The sequence below is a fragment of the Saimiri boliviensis genome, chromosome 17 (genome assembly GCF_048565385.1).
Source record: "Saimiri boliviensis isolate mSaiBol1 chromosome 17, mSaiBol1.pri, whole genome shotgun sequence".
Taxonomy (NCBI): domain Eukaryota; kingdom Metazoa; phylum Chordata; class Mammalia; order Primates; family Cebidae; genus Saimiri; species Saimiri boliviensis.
This window is the reverse complement of record NC_133465.1, coordinates 32,779,872-32,797,618: the sequence shown is the minus strand read 5'-3', so window position 1 is coordinate 32,797,618 and position 17,747 is coordinate 32,779,872. Positions and strand designations below refer to the sequence as shown.

General features: G+C 42.9%; 1 protein-coding gene across 4 annotated transcripts in view; it reads left to right on the top strand.

Annotated features, from left to right (window-relative positions):
* The first annotated feature begins 5,036 nt into the window (after nucleotides 1–5,036).
* Nucleotides 5,037–17,747, top strand: part of NLRP1 (NLR family pyrin domain containing 1) — an 83,936-nt gene continuing 71,225 nt past the window's right edge. For 3 of the 4 annotated variants that reach the window (XR_012514612.1, XM_010341965.3, XM_039476416.2), the window contains exons 1-3: nucleotides 5,037–5,846; nucleotides 6,801–6,974; nucleotides 7,676–7,879. Coding sequence is in view for 3 of the 4 variants with exons in the window: in XM_010341965.3 (XP_010340267.1) it covers nucleotides 5,576–5,846; nucleotides 6,801–6,974; nucleotides 7,676–7,879 (649 nt within the window). In the remaining variant the exon portion in view is untranslated. The remainder of the gene's footprint in view (nucleotides 5,847–6,800; nucleotides 6,975–7,675; nucleotides 7,880–17,747) is intronic. The other variant, XM_074388515.1, reaches the window with a different exon arrangement.

Sequence of the window (17,747 nt, the reverse complement as noted above, 5' to 3'; positions counted from 1 at the left end):
AGAGGAAAGACTAGGAGGAGGAAGAGGAATCACAGGCAGAGGAAGAGGGCTAGATGAACTAGACTATATTTTTTTTAACAAAAGATTTCATCTGTTGATGTTCAAAGCACTGTTTTATCTAAGCCTGAAACGAACCAACTTTGGAGAAATGAATTGTCAAACTACTGAGATGATTTTGTTGGGTTCATAATACCAGCACACATCTGAAGGGAATAGCTATTTCCACGTCAATCATCCAGGAAGGAGGATAATCCTGGGGCCCATGCTAGGAGTGATGTGAATGTGAATGTAAAGCAGCTTGTTATTATTATTTTTTTTTTGATGGAGTTCAGCTCTGTCACCCAGGCTGGAGTGCAGTGGTGCAATGACAGCTCACCGCAACCTTCGCCTCCAGGGTTCAGGCAATTCTCATGCTTCAGACTCCTGCATAGCTGGGATTACAGGCACCTGCCACCATGCCCAGCTAATTTTGTTGTTGTTGTATTTTTAGTAGAGATGGAGTTTCACCATGTTGGTCAGTCTAGTCTCGAACTCCTGACCTCGAGACCAGCCTGACCAACATGGTAAAACCCTATCTCTACTAACATGATGATTAGCCCACCTCAGCCTCCCAAAGTACTGGGATTACAGACGTGAGCCACCGTGCCCACTTGTTCTCTTTCTAAGTATTAGAGCCAGGTGGACCTGGCCTCCAAAGGTGAAAGAGGCTGGAGAATCTTGGGGCTGGGGAATGACCTGCCCGTGTCTGATGGAAATCACCAGAGCTGCAGAGAGCTCCAGCTGGAAAAGGAACAGCAGGGAAGATCCTGGACCAGAGGGCTCTGAGGACAATGTGAGCCACAGCTACAGAGAGTGACACCCTCTTCCTCTCTGATCCTTCGGGAAGGTCTTTCTCAAAATCATATCCTCATGTCACAGTCTCAGCTGTGCCATGAATTGGGAAAGTCCTGTCCCACATTTCAGGAATGGGCCAGAAAAGAGCTGTGCCCTGAAATGATTGGGACAGAGAGGACACCTGGGCCCAGCAACTTCAGGAGGATAGAAACGGGGTCTGAGACCAAGGGGATGACAGCAAGGCAGTAAAGGCCACTTGGTCAGAGGGAAACCAAGGACTGACTTCAGAACAATATGAGGCAATGCCTGGGACACACTTAGAAATAGGTGCGAGGAGGGGAATTTCAAGGGTGCTGATTTCCAGAAGTTATCCAGATCTGGATTCAAGTCATAGTCATTTGAACATAGAAAGTCTGACTTTTCTCTGCTGGAGCATTGGCCATACAGGTATTCCTCATGAGTTAACTTTTAATTGAAAATAGCTTGTCTTGAATATAAGTAAGATTTTATGTGTTCCTAAAATGCCTCTGGGAAAGGAAACAAAGACTCAAAGCACCAGAAATAGCAATAACTTTAAAAATTCAGGCTCAGAGAGTGCCAGTGAGTCCTCTCCACCAAACCCAAGAGGCTGCTTCAATGTACAGAAAGTACTTGAGTGCCATCGAGTGGCCAGAGTGAGTAGCTGTTTAGAAGGATAAAAAGGAAAGTCTTCAAAAGACAATCAGTGTCTGTAGTATTTATTGTGCTGATATGGGCCAGGCACTGATTTAGGCATAGGCGATACAGTGAACAAAACAAGCTAAGTCCTGTCTCCAGGGACCTTAACATTCTATTGGCAGGAGGAGGTGACAGAAGGTAAACAAGTCTATAATATCAGGTGGTAATAAGTGTCAATGCAGAAAAATGGAGCAGGGTCTGGGTGCGGTGGCTTATGCCTGTAATCCCAGCACTTTGGGAGGCCGAGGTGAGGGGATCACGAGGTCAGGAGATTAAGACCATCCTGGCCAACATGGTGAAACCCCGTCTCTACTAAAAAAAAAAAAATACGAAAAAAAAAAAAAATACAAAAATTAGCTGGGTGTGGTAGTGCATGCCTGTAATCCAAGCTACTCAGTAGGCTGAGGCATGAGAATCGCTTGAACCCAGGAGGTGGAGGTTATAGTAAGCTGAGATTGTGCCACTGCACTCCAGCCTGACAACAGAGCGAGATTCCATCTTAAAAAAAAAAAAAAATGAAGCAGGGAATGGAGGAGTACTCCTCTGAATATCTGTCGAAACCATTCCAAGGCAATGGAAACAATACTAGTGCAAAGGCCCTGGAGTGAGAATATTCTTGGTGTATTCAAAGAACAGGGAAGAGACTAAGAGAACCCAGAGCAGAGTAAGGGAGGGGGACAGTGTAGGAGATAATGCTGGAGATATATGAGGGGCTAGATCATGCAACCCCCGGGAGCCACTGGGAGGACTTCAGGGGACTTGGGAAGTTGGTTTTTGTTTTGGGGGCGTTTTTTAAGAATGAGTTTCACTCTTGTCACCCTAGCTGGAGTACAATGGCGTGATCTTGGCTCACTGAAATATCTGCCCTCCCAGGTTCAAGCAATTCTCCTCCCTCAGCCTCCTGAGTAGCTGGAATTACAGGTGCCTGCCACCACGCCGGGCTAATTATTTGTATTATTAGTTGAGACAGGGTTTTACCATGTTGGCCAGGCTAGTCTCAGACTCCTGAACTCAAGTGATCCACCCACCTTGGCCTCCCGTGGGGTTACAGGCGTGAGCCACTGTGCCCGGTCGGATTTGGGGAGCTTTTTCGTATTATTTTATAGGGACAGGGTCTTGCTGTGTTGCCCAGGCTGGTCTTGAACTCCTGGCCTCAAGTGATCCTCCCACCTTGGCCTCCCAAAGTGCTCGGATTACAGGCATGAGTCATCGTGCCTTTGGTTGGACTTTGGTTTTTATTCAGAGTGAGATGTGAGTATGGGAAAGTCATGAGCTGAGAAGTGACCTGACCTAATTTATGTTTTAAGTGGATAATCCTGGCTGCTGGACTGAGCCTAGACAGTAAAGTGATAGTGTCAGCATGGGTGGGGGAGACTTGGGAGGCTAGCACAGTGATCCCAGTAAGAGACAATAGAGGGCTAGACCAGCAGCCCCCCTGGGCATGGTGGGAAGGGTCAGACTTATGATCTATTTAATAGGTTGAGTGGATCTCCAGTGGCCACTGATTTAATCAATTATGCCTATGAAGTGAAAACTCAAAAAAAAAATCCCACAGTTTTGTTTGTTTGGGGTTTGGAGAGCTCCCAGGTTAGTGAAGCAGGGAGGGGCAGGGAGAATGAGGTCCCAGGAGGGCAAGGTATCGCTGTGCCCCTCCCCACCCACACCTTGACCTCAGCATCTCTTCCACTGGGCCATTCCTGAGCTGTATACTTCATCATGAATCAATAATAATAAACAAAGTGCATTTCTCAGTCCCGTGAGTCATTCCAACAAATTATTGAACCTGCCAGTGGCTGTGGGAACCCCCAACTTTGTCACCAAGTCAGACAGAGAGGTGCCAGTGGTCTGGGCACCCCATTTGCAACTGGCATCTGATATGAGGCCAACTCTTCACTGAGCCCCTAAACCTGTGGTGTTTGATGCTGACTCCAAGCAGTTAGTATATAGAATTGCACTGCAGAAAACCAGCTGGTGTCAGAATTGGCTGGCGTGAGGAGGAAAAAAACCCCACACAGCCCTCCAGGCTCCAGGCCATTCCTCCCGCCACATGGGGTCTCGGGGTCCTTAACGGAGTGGTCAGACCCGCCTCCTCGCCTCCCCCCACATCATCCCACTTTTAGCACAGCCCTTTTCCACTTCTGGTCAGTCTAACGTTAGAATGCCCTACCATGTACTTATTAGCCATTTTTTAAAACTAACATTTATACAATTTATTTAGGCTGGGCACAGAGGCTTTGTATTGTATAAATGTAATAATTTATAATTGTATAAATGTAATCCCAACACTGAGAGGCCGAGGTGGGCAGATCACCTGAGTCAAGAGTTTGAGACCAGCCTGGCTAACATGGTGAAACCTTATCTCTACTAAAAATACAAAAATATTAGCCAGGCGCAGTGGCAAGTGCCTGTAATCCCAGCTGCCCACGAGGCCAAGGCAGGAGAATTGCTGGAACCCAAGAGGTGGAGGAAAGGTTGCAATGAGCCAAGATCTTGCCACTGCACTCTAGCCTGGGTGTCTCTGTCTCTAGACAGAGAGTGACTCTGTCTCAAAAATAAATAAATAAATTATATATATATATATATATATATATATATATATATATATATATATAAAGGTTACTAAGCCCTTTTGCTGAATTGAAGCCTCTTAGTAAACCTATGATGTCCCATTTAATAGATGAGCAAACTGAGGCTCAAAGAAATAAATCAGGCACGCAAGGAGCCCTTGTTCAAGTAAGCTGTGGGCTGAACCCTGGGCTTTGCCAGTCCAGGTGAAACCAAAGCATCTCCAGAAATTCCTGGTGGTGTGTTACATCAGCAAATGAGTTGGGTAATGTCATTACTCATCCTGGAGTCAGAAGGATCTTGCAGATTCAACAAAAGAAGTCTGCACCTAGCTCCCTGAGGCCTGCTTGCAAGAATAAGGAAGGGGCTATTCTGCTTTCAGGTGAGAATGTTCACCAGCTAAGTGCTGGGCTGCCCACAAGGCAAACAGCCCCCTGGGCCTAGGACCCATGCTTCAGTGCCCCCGGTAGGATGGCAGGACATTCAGTACAACTCAAGAAGCCCCCAAAACCATGAGAGGCTGGGGAAAAATGCTCCCTGGCCCAGCTCTAATGTTTCCCAGTAAGGAGCAGCCCTGGCAGACACAGGGAGTCCCACTCATCCTGAGAGGCTGAGCCTGGGCTGCAAACACAACTGCCTGGAGAGTCTGCCTCCTAGCTCTGCAGACAGGCTGTAGATGTTAACTGGCAGAGTGCGCACATGGAGATGCACGCACCGTGTGTAGTATGGGCCTGTACCTGCTGCAGCATCAGCTAGTCTAAGCCTCTACCCTTGGTCTACCTATAGACACTGTGTGGCCCATCTGGTTATGTGGCTCTGATCCTGGTCTAGCCAGGCCTATTTTGACCCTACCTCCTGGCCACACCCCTTGTGGGTTTCCTCTGGATGACTTTTCCTTCCTGCTCTGGCTGACTGGGGACTGTTCTTGCTGGTTGGTGTTCCAGGACCAGGAGAGGTCTGAAGAGACCTGAAAACAAGCAGCCCTGGACTCAGCTCTGGGTTCTGAAAGCCCATTCCCTGCTCTGCAGCTCTTCCCACCCCACCTCTTCTCAGCCTTGCAGCTCAAGTGTTGATCTCAGAAGCCCAGGACCCAGGAGAAGGAAGAATCTGAGGAACGCAGAACAGTGAGCGTTGCCCACACCCCGTACTCCATCACCACATCTCCCTTCACCCTCACCCTCCCTGCCTGGCCCTAGACCCCATCCCAGCACCTCCATATCAGCTGACTTCTTCCAATGTCCCGCAGGACCCTCTGGGCTCCTCCCTCCTCTGACTTTTCCTACCACTCCTCTTCTATCAGCATCTATCTGCAGGTGCCCTGGGGTTTATAAAACTGGGTTCTGAATGCTGAATAAGAGACAGTAAGAGCCAAGGCAAAGGAGAGCACTGTTCTTTGCCTGCCTGATACCCTCACCACCCATAAACATCCCCCAGATACCCCTTTAACTCTGAGACAGAGATGGCTGGTGGAGCCTGGGGCCGCCTGGCCTGTTACTTGGAGCTCCTGAAGGAGGAGGATCTGAAGAAGTTCCAGCTTCTGCTGACCAATAAAGTGCACTCCAGGGGCTCTTTGGGTGAGTCACCTGCTCAACCAGAGAAAATGAGTGGCATGCAGGTGGCCTCACACCTGGTGGCTCAGTATGGGGAACAGCAGGCCTGGGACCTGGCCATCCATACCTGGGAGCAGATGGGCCTGAGGTCACTGTGTGCCCAAGCTCAGGAAGAGGCAGGTGAGTAGACAAAGGACCCCTCTGCCTACTGGAGAGCTCCTGGCCCCCACTCCTCCCCTGCCCTCTTGGGACCCCACCATCACCACTGAACTCTCCCTGCCAGGCCTTCCTCTGGACAGTGACGTGGAACTGCCCTGTCAAAGGGAGATTTATGCCCCAGACTAGGCTCAAGCCAGAAGGCTTGCTGGGGGTGTCCTTGCTGCACCTCAGAGCCCCACACCTTCCCTCTTCTATTCAAGTGCATTCCCGGGACCTCATGTGGTCCCCATAGTACCTGGGAGGGGGCGTCCAAAGGGCCCAAGAAGGGAGAGAGAGAGGTTGACATTCAGAAGGACACCGGCAAGGGTGGGCATGGGTTTTAGACCAAGCTCCCAACTGGGGCACTTGCCTGGCATTGTAGTTATGAGCACAGACTTGGGAGCCAGGCACTATCACCAGTCTTGGCACTACGGCCCTGGGCAAATCACTTCACTGCTCTCCACCTGTTTCTCTGTCTGCAAAATGGGAGAGTGAGAGCCCACCTCCCTGGGCTGTGTGAGGGTTAAAAGAGCTCATCCATGTTCAACATTTAGCACAGAGTATGATATACAGTAAGTGCTCAATAAGTAAGATCTCTCATTGCTGTTAGTACTGTTGCTTCTGTTATTATCACTATTAGCCACCCTGAGTGGCAGATGCTGTTAGCCCAGTATGGCACAGCTGAGGCTCAGAAGGAGCAGTGATTTGCACAGGGAGGTGGTGAGGACCAGGACAGATATGCAAATTTCCTGATCCCAGATCAGGGCTTTTTGTCTATCAGTATCTATAACAGCATCATTCTTCAGATAAACTTCTAGAGGAGGTTCTAGAGGACTGCAGTAGGTTCCCTGGTGTCTCCTGACCTTTCTTGGTTGAAACACAACCAGCTTAACATGAAGATCCCAAGCTCAGTTCCTCTTTGTCTCCTTCCTGTAGGCCACTCTTCCTCATTCCCCTACAGCCTAAGCGAACCCAGCCTGGGGTCTCCCAACCGACCCACCTCCACCGCAGTGCTGAGGTCCTGGATCCCTGAATTGCAGGGGTGCACCCAGGGCTCAGAGAGAAGTGTTTTGAGACACCTACCTGACATGTCTGGACACCGCTGGAGAGGTGAGGCTTGCTGAGTGGGGCTGACAGCTCTGGGTGGGACTGTGAGTTGGCAGGCAGGCACACCCAGGTGATCATGTCTATGCATGGGGACCTGGCATGGTAGAAAGAGCAGAGGAAAGACAGGGGAGCCAGGATGGGGTGAGAGGAGTAGGCCTAGAAATTATCTTTCAGGGACCTTCCAGGGCTGAGATTGCACCCCTCCCCATTTGACAGATGGGAAAGCTGAGACCCATGTGGGTCAGGCAGTGAATCTTGTCCCAGGAGAACTCAGCCCATAATATTGATGGACTCTGAAGATCCTTAGGGTCAGGGTGGTCCAGAAGTTCCAAGGAGGCCTCTGCTTTCCAGACAGACCCCAAGACGAGGCTAGGTTTAGTCCTCAGCCCAAACTAGCTCCCTCACATGACTTCTCTATTCGCTACTAAAAGAATAAAATTGTGTCTCTACTTTGCAATGTGTTTTTAAAAATAATATTATTAAGACCCATCTCTCAGCCCCAGGTTCTCTGGGCTGGCTTTAGGGGTTCTCACCCCCACCTATAGTGGGCCCGGAGCTTTGGAGGTCGGCAGGGGCTGGATCTGGTTGGCCCCTGAAGGAAAGAGAGGACCTCGAAGAGACAGCTTGTGAGAGCTTAAAATATATGCAACTAAAAGAAAATAGATGTTCAGTAAATGGTCATTTTTCCTTTCATTTCCTCCCAGAAATCACTTCCTCACTCCTCTACCAAGCTCCTTTAAGTTCTCCAGACTATGGGTCTCCAAGCCATGAGTCACCGAATGCCCCCACATCCACAGCAGAGCTGGGGAGCTGGGAATCTCCACTTCATCCCAGCCCAGTGCCCAGAGAGCAGGAGGCTCCTGGTACCCAGTGGCCTCTGGATGAAATGTTGGGAAATTGCTACACAGGTGAGACCCTACTGAGTTCCTGGTGGGGTGGTAGGGTGGGAGAGGCAAATGCAGGGACAAAGAATCCCCTGGGGACCAGGTTGGCAGGCTGAGCAGAGGTTCTGGAAAACATCTGAAATTTCTCTCAGGAAATCCCACCCTTGGAGCCTCTCCACTGGTCCAAGGCACTGTGTCCAGGAGGCCCCTGTGCATTAAAATACAGATGTGTTACCCAGCACATCTGGGGGACAGCAGAGCAAGGATGGCGGAGCCAAGATAGAGTTACACATCACCTGGTTTACTGGACAGGGCACTGGCCTGAGGTCAGGAAAACTGGGTTCAATTTCCACTGAGCCCCTCACCCCACAAGTGGCCTACAATGAGTCCCATGCCCATAAGTGCTCACTGGACACTCTGTGGGTTAGAACATGTCCAGGGCTTCACCTGTACATTGAACTTAAATTTTACAACCACTCCATGAGATAAATATTGCTATTATCACAACTTGGAGATGGGAAAACCAAGGGTCAAAAAGATAGTCTCACAGTTAGTACTAGCAAAGATAGAATCCAGCCTTCACTCTGTCACGCAGCAGTCCACACCTTTAACTTACACGGGGAGTGCTCTCATCTGGACAATGAAGACAGTCATACTAAAGCCACAGGTTCAGAGGCTCCAGATGCCACAGGCTCCTTAACCACTAAACTACACTGCCTCTCAATGCCAAAGGATGCCTCCTTTGAAATCTGAGAGATGTTAAGTTAAAAGGATTTCTTCTGCACCCAGCTAGGAGTAAACTTGTAGATTTCATGGCCCTAAAATATGTCCTAGGCTCAAAGTGTATCTGTTTACTTAATTATTCACACCTCTTGCCATTCAAAAAAAAAAAAAAAGCAGCAGCCATGTAATAAACCTGCACATATACCACCAGAGTCTAAAATAAAAAGTAAATAAACTCATATTTTTAAAACTTTGATAGGGCATATAAGGAAAGATCAACATTCAGATTAAACTAAGGAAAACATAAGAAAGGAATATTTAATACTTTAAGTTCTTTCTTTCTATATCAGAATCACAAAGATAACTTTTTCTCAGAATTATTTTGTGAACTATAAAACCCAAACAATAAAGACAATTAAAACTGAAAAACAGAGAGGAAGAATATAAAGACAGATCAGAGCCATCTGTAGAAGCATAGAAATGCAATAACCTCAAAAGAGAAAGAAACAAGTGAAGACTTACACATTGCTATAAATAAAGATTCTGTTGGTTTCAGGGAATCTAGCAACATAGTAGGTTACACAATACCCACTAGAAATATAGTGGGTTACACAATACCTGTTACTCAATAGAAAAGACCAATGCAAGAGAAGTACATTTTTCTAACTCTAAGGGAATTCTTCAAATAAGGAACTTAAAAAAATAAAATAAAATAAAATAACCTTTTAGTTTCAGAAGCACATGTGCAGGTTTGTTCTCTAGGTAAATTATGTGTCACAAGTGTTTGGTGTACAGATTATCTCGTTGCCCAGGTAATAAGCATGGTACCTCTAGGTAGTTTTTTAATCCTTACTCTCCTCCCACTCTTTACCCTCAAGAGGCCCCAATGTCTGTTGTTCCCTTTTAGTATCCGTGTGTACTCAACGTTTAGCTCTCACTTATGAGTGAAAATGTGGTATTTAGTTTTCTATTCCTGTGTTAGTTTGCCTAGGATAATGGTCTCCAGGTCCATCGAGTTGCTGCAAAAGGCATGATCTCATTATTTTTTATGTCTGTATAGTATTCCATGTATAAATATACCACATTTTCTTTATCTAGTCTTTGGTTGATTCCATACTGTTGCTAGTGTGACTAGTGCTGGAATGAACATATATGTGCATGTATCTTTATGATAGAATGATTTACATTCCTTTGGGTATATACCCAATAATAGGATTGCTGGATTGAATGGTAGTTCAAAGTTTTTTGGGAAATCACCAAATTGCTTTCCACAGTGGCTGACCTAATTTATATTCTTACCAGCAGTGTATAAGCATTCTTGTTTCTCTACAATCTCACCAACATCTGTTATTTTTTGACTTTTTAATTGTAGCCATTCTAACTGGTGTTGGGATAGTATCTCACTGTGGGTTTGATTTACATTTTTCTAATAAGTGATGTTGAGCATTTTTTCATATGCTGTCAGCCATGCGTATGTCTTCTTTTGAAATGTCTATTGGTGTCTTTTGTCCACTTTTTTTTTTTTTTGAGACAGAATCTCACACTGCCATCCAAGCTGGAGTGCAGTGGTGCAATCTCAGCTCAGTGCAACCTCTGCCTCCTGATATCAAGTGATTCTCCTGCCTCAGCCTCCTGAGTAACCTGGGATTACAGGCATATGCCACCACACCCGGCTAATTTTTGTATTTTTTGGTAGAGACAGCGCATTAGCTAGGCTGGTCTCAAATTCTTGACCTCAAGTGATCTGCCCGCCTCAGCCTCCCAAAGTGCTAGGGTTACAGGCATGGGCCACCTCGCTCAGCCATTTGTCCACTTTTTAATGGGATTGTTTTTGTCTTGTTAATACGTTTAAGTTCCTTATAGATTCTGGATATTCAAACTTCTTCAGACGGATAGGTTGCAAATATTTTCTCCCTTTCTGTGGGTTGTCAGTTTACTTTATGGGTAGTTTCTTTTGCTGTGCAGAAGTTTTTTCGTTTAATTAGGTCCCATTTGTCAATTTTTGTTTTCATTGCAATTGCGTCTGGCATCTTCCTCATGAAATTTTTGCCAGGACCTTTGTTCAGAATAGTATTTCCTAGATTTTCTTCAAGAGTTTTTAAAGCTCTAAGTTTTACATTTAAGTCTTTCATCCATCTTCCATTGATCTGTGTATATGGCATAAGGAAGGGGTCCAGTTTCAGTCTTCTGCATATGGCTAGCCAGTTATCTCAGCATCACTTATTGAGTAGGGAATCCTTTCCCCATTGCTTGTTTTTGTTAATATTATCAAAGATCAGATGGTTATAGGTATGCAGCTTTATTTCAGGGCATTTTATTCTGTTCCATTGGTCTGTGTCTGTTTTTGTACCAGTAGCATGCTGTTTTGGTTACTTTAGCCTTGTAGTATAGTTTAAAATTGGGTAATATGATACCTCCAGATTTGTTATTTTTTACATAGAATTGCTTTGGCTATTTGGGCTCTTTTTGGTTTCATATTAATTTTAGAATATTTTTTCTAATTATCTGTAAGAATGTCATTGGTTGTTTGATAAAAATAGCATTGAATCTGTAAATTGCTTGGAATACTATAGCCATTTTAACAGTATCAGTTCTTCCTATTCATGAACATGGAATGTGTTCCATTTGTGTGTGTCTTTTTTGATTTCTTTCAGCAGTGTTTTGTAGTTCTTACTATAGAGATCTTTCACATTCCTGGTTAGATGTATTCCTAGGTATTTGTGTGTGGGAGTGGGGGCGGCTATTGTGAATGGGATTGCATTCCTGATTTGGCGCTCAGCTTGGATGTTGTTGGTGTATGGAAATGCACCAACATTGCACAATGTCACATATTACTTATTACCCAATATAATAAATTGATTTTTTTATCCTGAAACTTTGCTGAAGTTATTTATCAGATCTAGCAGATTTGGGGATGACCCTAGGGGGGTTTCTAGGTGTTAAACCATATAATCTGCAAACAGAGATACTTTGACTGCCTCTGTTCCTATTTGGGTGTCTTTTACTTCTTTCTCTTACCTAATTGCTCTGGTTAGGACTTCCAGTACTGTGTTGAACAAATGGTGAGAATGAGCATCCTTGTCTTGTTCTGGTTCAAGAGAAATACTTCCAGCTTTTGCCCATTAAGTATGATGTTGGCTGTGGTTTTGTCCTAAATGGCTCCTATTATTTTGAGATATGCTCCTTCAATGTCTAGTTTGTTGAGGGTTTTAACATAAAAGGATGTCAAATTTTATCAAATGCCTTGAGGTGATCATGTGGGGGCTTTTTTACTTCTGTTTATGTGATGGATCATATTTATTGATTTGTATATGTGGCATCAAACATGCATTCCAGTGATAAAACCTACTTGGTTGTGGTGAATGCACTTTTTGACATGCTGCTGGATTCAATTTGCTAGTATTTTGTTGAGAATTTTGGCACCTATGTTCATCACAGTTGTTGTCCTTAAGTTTTCTTTTTTTGTTGTATCTCTTCCAGGTTTTGGTATCAGAATGATACCTCACTCAGAGAATGAGTTAGGGAGGAGTCCCTCCTCCTCAATTTTTTTTTGAATAGTTTCAGTAGAAACGGTGCCAGCTCTTCTTTATATGTCTGGTAGAATTCAGCTGTGAATCTGTCTGGTCCTGGCCTTTTTCTGGTTGCTAGAATTCTTATTACTGATTCCATTTTAGACTTTGTTATTGCTCTGTTCAGGGTTTTAATTTCTTCCTGGTTCAGTCTTAGGAATTTATCTATTTTTTGTAGGTTTTTCTAGTTTATGTGAATAGAGATGTTCACAATTGTATCTGAGGATTTTTTCTATTTCTGTGGGGCCAGTGGTAATGTCCTCTTTGTCATTTCTGGTTGTGTTTATTTGGATCTTCTCTTTTTTTTTTTTTCTTTATTAGTCTAATTGGTGTTCTATCAATCTTATTTATTCTTCCACAGAATAAACTTTTGATTTTGTTGATCTTTTATGTGTTTTATTTCCATTTCAGTTTCATTCAGTTCATCTCCAATTTTGGTTATTTCTTGTCTTCTGCTAGCTTTGGGATTGATTTGCTCTTGTTTTTCTAATTCTTCTATTTGTGATGTTAGGTTGCTAATTTGAGATTTCTCTAACTTTCTGATATGGGCATTTACTGCTATAAACTTACCTCTTAACACTGCTTTATCTGTATCCCAGAAATTTGGTATAGTATATCTTTGTTCTCATTGTTTCAAATAATGTTTTGATTTCTGCCTTAGTTTCATTGTTTACCCAGAAGTCACTCAGGAGCAGGTTGTTTAATTTTTTTATTATGCAGTAGTCCAAGAGTGTGGCTTATATAATTCATTTTTGTTTTGTTTTAAATTTGCTGAGAACTCTTTTTTTTTTTTTTTTTTTTTTTTTTTTTTTGTACTTTAGGTTCTGGGGCACATGTGCAGATCATGTAGGATTGTTGCATAGGTACATACGTGCCAAGGTGGTTTGCCGTCTCCATACCCCTGTCACTTACATCTGGCATTTCTCTCCATGTTATCCATCCCCAGCCTCCCCACCCCCTGTTGTTCCTCCCCTAGCCCCCCAACAGATCCCAGTGTGTGATGCTCCCCTCCCTGTGCCCATGTGTTCTCATTGTTCAACACCCACCTATGAATGAGAATATACAGTGTTTGGTTTTCTGTTCTTTTGTCAGTTTGCTGAGAATGATGGCTTTCAGATTCATCCATGTCCCTACAAAGAACATGAACTCATCCTTTTTTATGGCTGCATAGTATTCCATGATGTATATGTGCCACATTTTCTTTGTCTAGTCTATCATTGATGGGCATTTGGGTTGCTTCCAGGTCTTTGCTATTGTAAACAGTGCTTCAGTGAACATACGTATGCATGTGTCTTTATAATAGAATGATTTATAATCCTTTGGGCATATACCCAATAATGGGATTGCCAGGTCAAATGGAATTTCTACTTCTAGATCCTTGAGGAATTGCCACACTGTCTTCCACAATGGTTGAACTAATTTACACTCCCACCAACAGTGAAAGAGTGTTCCTATTTCTTCACATCCTCTCCAGCATCTGTTGTCTCCTGATTTTTCAATGATCACCATTCTAACTGGTGTGAGATGGTATCTCAATGTGGCTTTGATTTGCATTTCTCTAATGACCAGTGATGATGAACGTTTTTTCATATGTTTGATGGCCTCATAAATGTCTTCTTTTGAAAAGTATCTGTTCATATCTTTCACCCACTTTTGAATGGGTTTGTTTTTTCTTGTAAATCTGCTTTAGTTCTTTACAGATTCTGTATATTAGCCCTTTGTCAGATGGGCAGATTGCAAAAATTTTTTCCTATTCTCTTGGTTGCCAGTTTACTCTAATGATTGTTTCTTTTGCTGTGCAGAAACTCTTAAGTTTAATTAGATCCCATTTGTCTGTTTTGGCTTTTGTTGCCATTGCTTTTGGCGTTTTTGTCATAAAGTCCTTGTCTATGCCTATGTCCTGAATGGTTTTACCTAGGTTTTCTTCTAGCATTTTTATGGTGTTAGGTTTTATGTTTAAATCATTAATCCATCTGGAGTTAATTTTAGTTTAAGGTATAAGGAAGGGGTCCAATTTTAGCTTTCTGCACATAGCTAGCCAGTTTTCCCAACACCATTTATTAAACAGGGACTCTTTCCCCATTGCTTGTTTTTGTCAGGTTATCAAAGATCAGATGGTTGTAGATGTGTGGTGTTACTTCTGAGGCCTCTGTTCTGTTCCATGGGTCTCTATCTCTGTTTTGATACCAGTACCATGCTGTTTTGATTATAGTAGCCTTGTAGTATAGTGTGAAGTCAGGTAGTGTGATGCCTCCAGTTTTGTCTTTTTACTTAAGACTGTCTTGGCTATGTGGGCTCTCTTTTGGTTCAATATGAAGTTTATAGTGGTTTTTTTCAGTTCTGTGAAGAAGGTCAGTGGTAGCTTGATGGGGATAGTGTTGACTCTATAAATTACTTTGGGCAGTATGGCCATTTTCATGATATTGATTCTTCCTAACCATGAGCATGGAATGTTTTTCCATCTGTTTGTGTCCTCTCTTATTTCCTTGAGCAGTGGTTTGTAGTTCTCCTTGAAGAGGTCCTTCACATCCTTTGTTAGTTGTATTCCTAGGTACTTTATTCTCTTGGTAGCATTTGTGAATGGGAGTTCACTATTGATTTGGCTCTCTGTCTGCTATTGGTATATAGGAATGCTTGTGATTTCTGCACATTGATTTTGTATCCTGAGACTTTGCTGAAGTTGCTTATCAGCTTAAGGAGATTTTCGATTGAGACGATGGGGGTCTTCTAAATATACAATCATGTCATCTGCAAATAGAGACATTTTGACTTCCTCTTTTCCTAATTGAATACCCTTTATTTCTTTTTCTTGCCTGATTGCTCTGGCTAGAACTTCCAATACAATATTGAATAGGAATGGTGAGAGAGGGCATCCTTGTCTAGTGCAATTTTTCAAAAGGAATGCTTCCAGTTTTTGCCTGCTCAGTATGATATTGACTGTGGGTTTGTTGTAAATAGCTTTTGTTATTTTGAGATATGTTTCATTGATACCTAGTTTATTGAGAGTTTTTAGCATAAAGGGCTGTTGAATTTTGTCCAAGGCCACCTCTGCATCTATGGAGATGATCATGCAGTTTTTGTCTTTTGTTCTGTTTATGTGGTAGATTACATTTATAGATTTGCATATGTTGAACCAGCCTTGCATCCCCAGAATGAAGCCTTCTTGATCGTGGTATGTAAGATTTTTGATGTGCTGTTGCATTCAGTTTGCTATTATTTTATTGAAGATTTTTGCATCAATGTTTATCATGGATGTTGGCCTGAAGCTATCTTTTTTAGTTGAGTCTCTGCCAGGTTTTGGTATCAGGATGACGTTAGTATCATAGGGAGGATTCCCTCTTTTTGTATTGTTTGGAATAGTTTAAGAAGGAATGGTAACAGCTCCTCTTTGTACATCTAGTAGAATTCAGCTATAAACCCGTCTAGACCTGGACTTTTTTTGGTTGGTAGGCTACTAATTGCTGCCTCAAATTCAGACCTTGTTCTTGGTCTATTCTGGGATTCAGCTTTTTCCTGGTTTAGTCTTGGGAGCGTGTAAGTGTCCAAGAATTTATCCATTTGTTCCAGATTTGCTGGTTTATGTGCATAGAGTTGTTAGTAGTAATCTCTGATGGTGGTTTGTATTTCTGTGACATTGGTGGTGATATCCCCTTTATCATTTTTTATTGCATCTATTTGATTCTTCTCTCTTTTCTTTTTTATTAGTCTAGCTAGTGGTCTGTCTATTTTGTTGATTTTTTCAAAAAACCAGCTCCTGAATTTTTTGCTTTTTGAAGGGTTTTTTTGTCTCTATCTCCTTCAGTTCTGCTGTGATCTTAGTTATTTCTTCTCTTCTGCTAGCTTTTGATTTTTTTTTATCTTGCTCCTCTAATTCTTTCCATTTTGACAATAGGGTGTCAATTTTAGATCTTTCCTTGCTTCTCATGTGTGCATCTATTGCTATAAATTTCCCTCTAGACACTGCTTTAAATGGGTCCTAGAGATTCTAGTACATTGTGTCTTCATTCTCATTAGTTTTGAAGAACATCTTTATTTCTGCTTCATTTTATTGTATACGCAGTCATCATTCAGAAGCAAGTTGTTCAGTTTCCATGTAGTTAAGCAGTTTTGAGTGAGTTTCTTAATCCTGAGTTCTAATTTGATTGTGCTGTGGTCTGAGAGACTGTTCATTGTAAATTGCATTCTTTTGCATTTGCTGAGGAGTGATTTACTTCCAGTTATGTGGTCACTTTTAGAGTAAGTGCAATGTGGTGCTGAGAAGAATATATAGTATGTGGATTTCGGGTGGAGAGTTCTTGAGATGTCTATTAGGTCCACTTGGTCCAGATCTGCATTCAAGTCGTGGATATCCTTGTTGATTTTCTGTCTCGTTAATCTGTCTAATATTAACAGTGGAGTGTTAAAATCTCCCACTATTATTGTGTGGGAGTCTAAGTCTCTTTGTAGTTCATTAAGAACTTGTTTTATGCATCTGGATGCTCCTGCATTGGGTGCATATATGTTTAGGATAGTTAGCTCTTCTTGTTGCATTGATCCTTTTACCATTATGTAATGCCCTTCTTTGTCTTTTTTGATCTTTGTTGGTTTAAAGTCCGTTTTATCAGAAACTAGGATTCCAACCCCTGTTCTGTTTTGGTTTTTTTTTTTTTTTCTCTCTCCATTTGCTTGGTCAATCTTCTTCCATCCCTTTATTTTGAGTCTATGTGTATCTTTGCACATGAGATGGGTTTCCTGAATACAGCACACTAATGGATCTTGACTTTTTATCCAGTTTGCCAGTCTGTGTCTTTTGATTGGGGCAATTAGGCCATTTACATTTAATGTTAACATTGTTAATGTGTGAATTTGATCCTGCTATTTTGTTACTGATTGGTTGTTTTGCCTGTTAGTTGACACAGATTCTTCATTGTGTTGTTGGTCTTTACCATTTGGTACATTTTTACAGTGGCTGGTACTGGTTGTTCCTTCCCATGTTTAGTGCTTCCTTCAGGAGCTCTTGTAAGGCAGGTCTGGTGGTGATGAAATCTCTCAGCAGTTGCTTGTCTGTAAAGGATTTTATTTCCCCTTCACTTATGAAGCCTGGTTTGCTGGATATGCAATTCAGTGTTGAAAGTTCTTTTCTTTAAAGATGTTGAATATCGGCCCCCATTCTCTTCTGACTTGTAGGGTTCTGCCAAGAAATCCACGTGATTCTGATGGGCTTCCCTTTTTGGGTGACCTGACCTTTCTCCTTGGCTGCCCTTAGCATTTTTTCCTTCGTTTCAACCCTGGTGAATCTGATGATTATGTGCCTTGGGGTTTCTCTTCTTGAGGAATATCTTTGTGGTGGTCTCTGTATTTCTTGGATTTGAATGTTGGCCTGCCTTGCTAAGTTGGGAAAGTTATCCTGGATAATATCCTAAAGAGTGTTTTCCAGCTTGGATTCATTCTCCTTGTCATATTCAGGTACACCAATCAAGCGTATATTAGGTCTTTTTACATAATCGTACATTTCTTGGAGGCTTTGTTCCTTTCTTTTCACTCTTTTTTTCTCTAATCTTGCCTTCTCATTTTATTTCATTGACTTGATCTTCGATCTGTGACATCCTTTATTCTGCTTG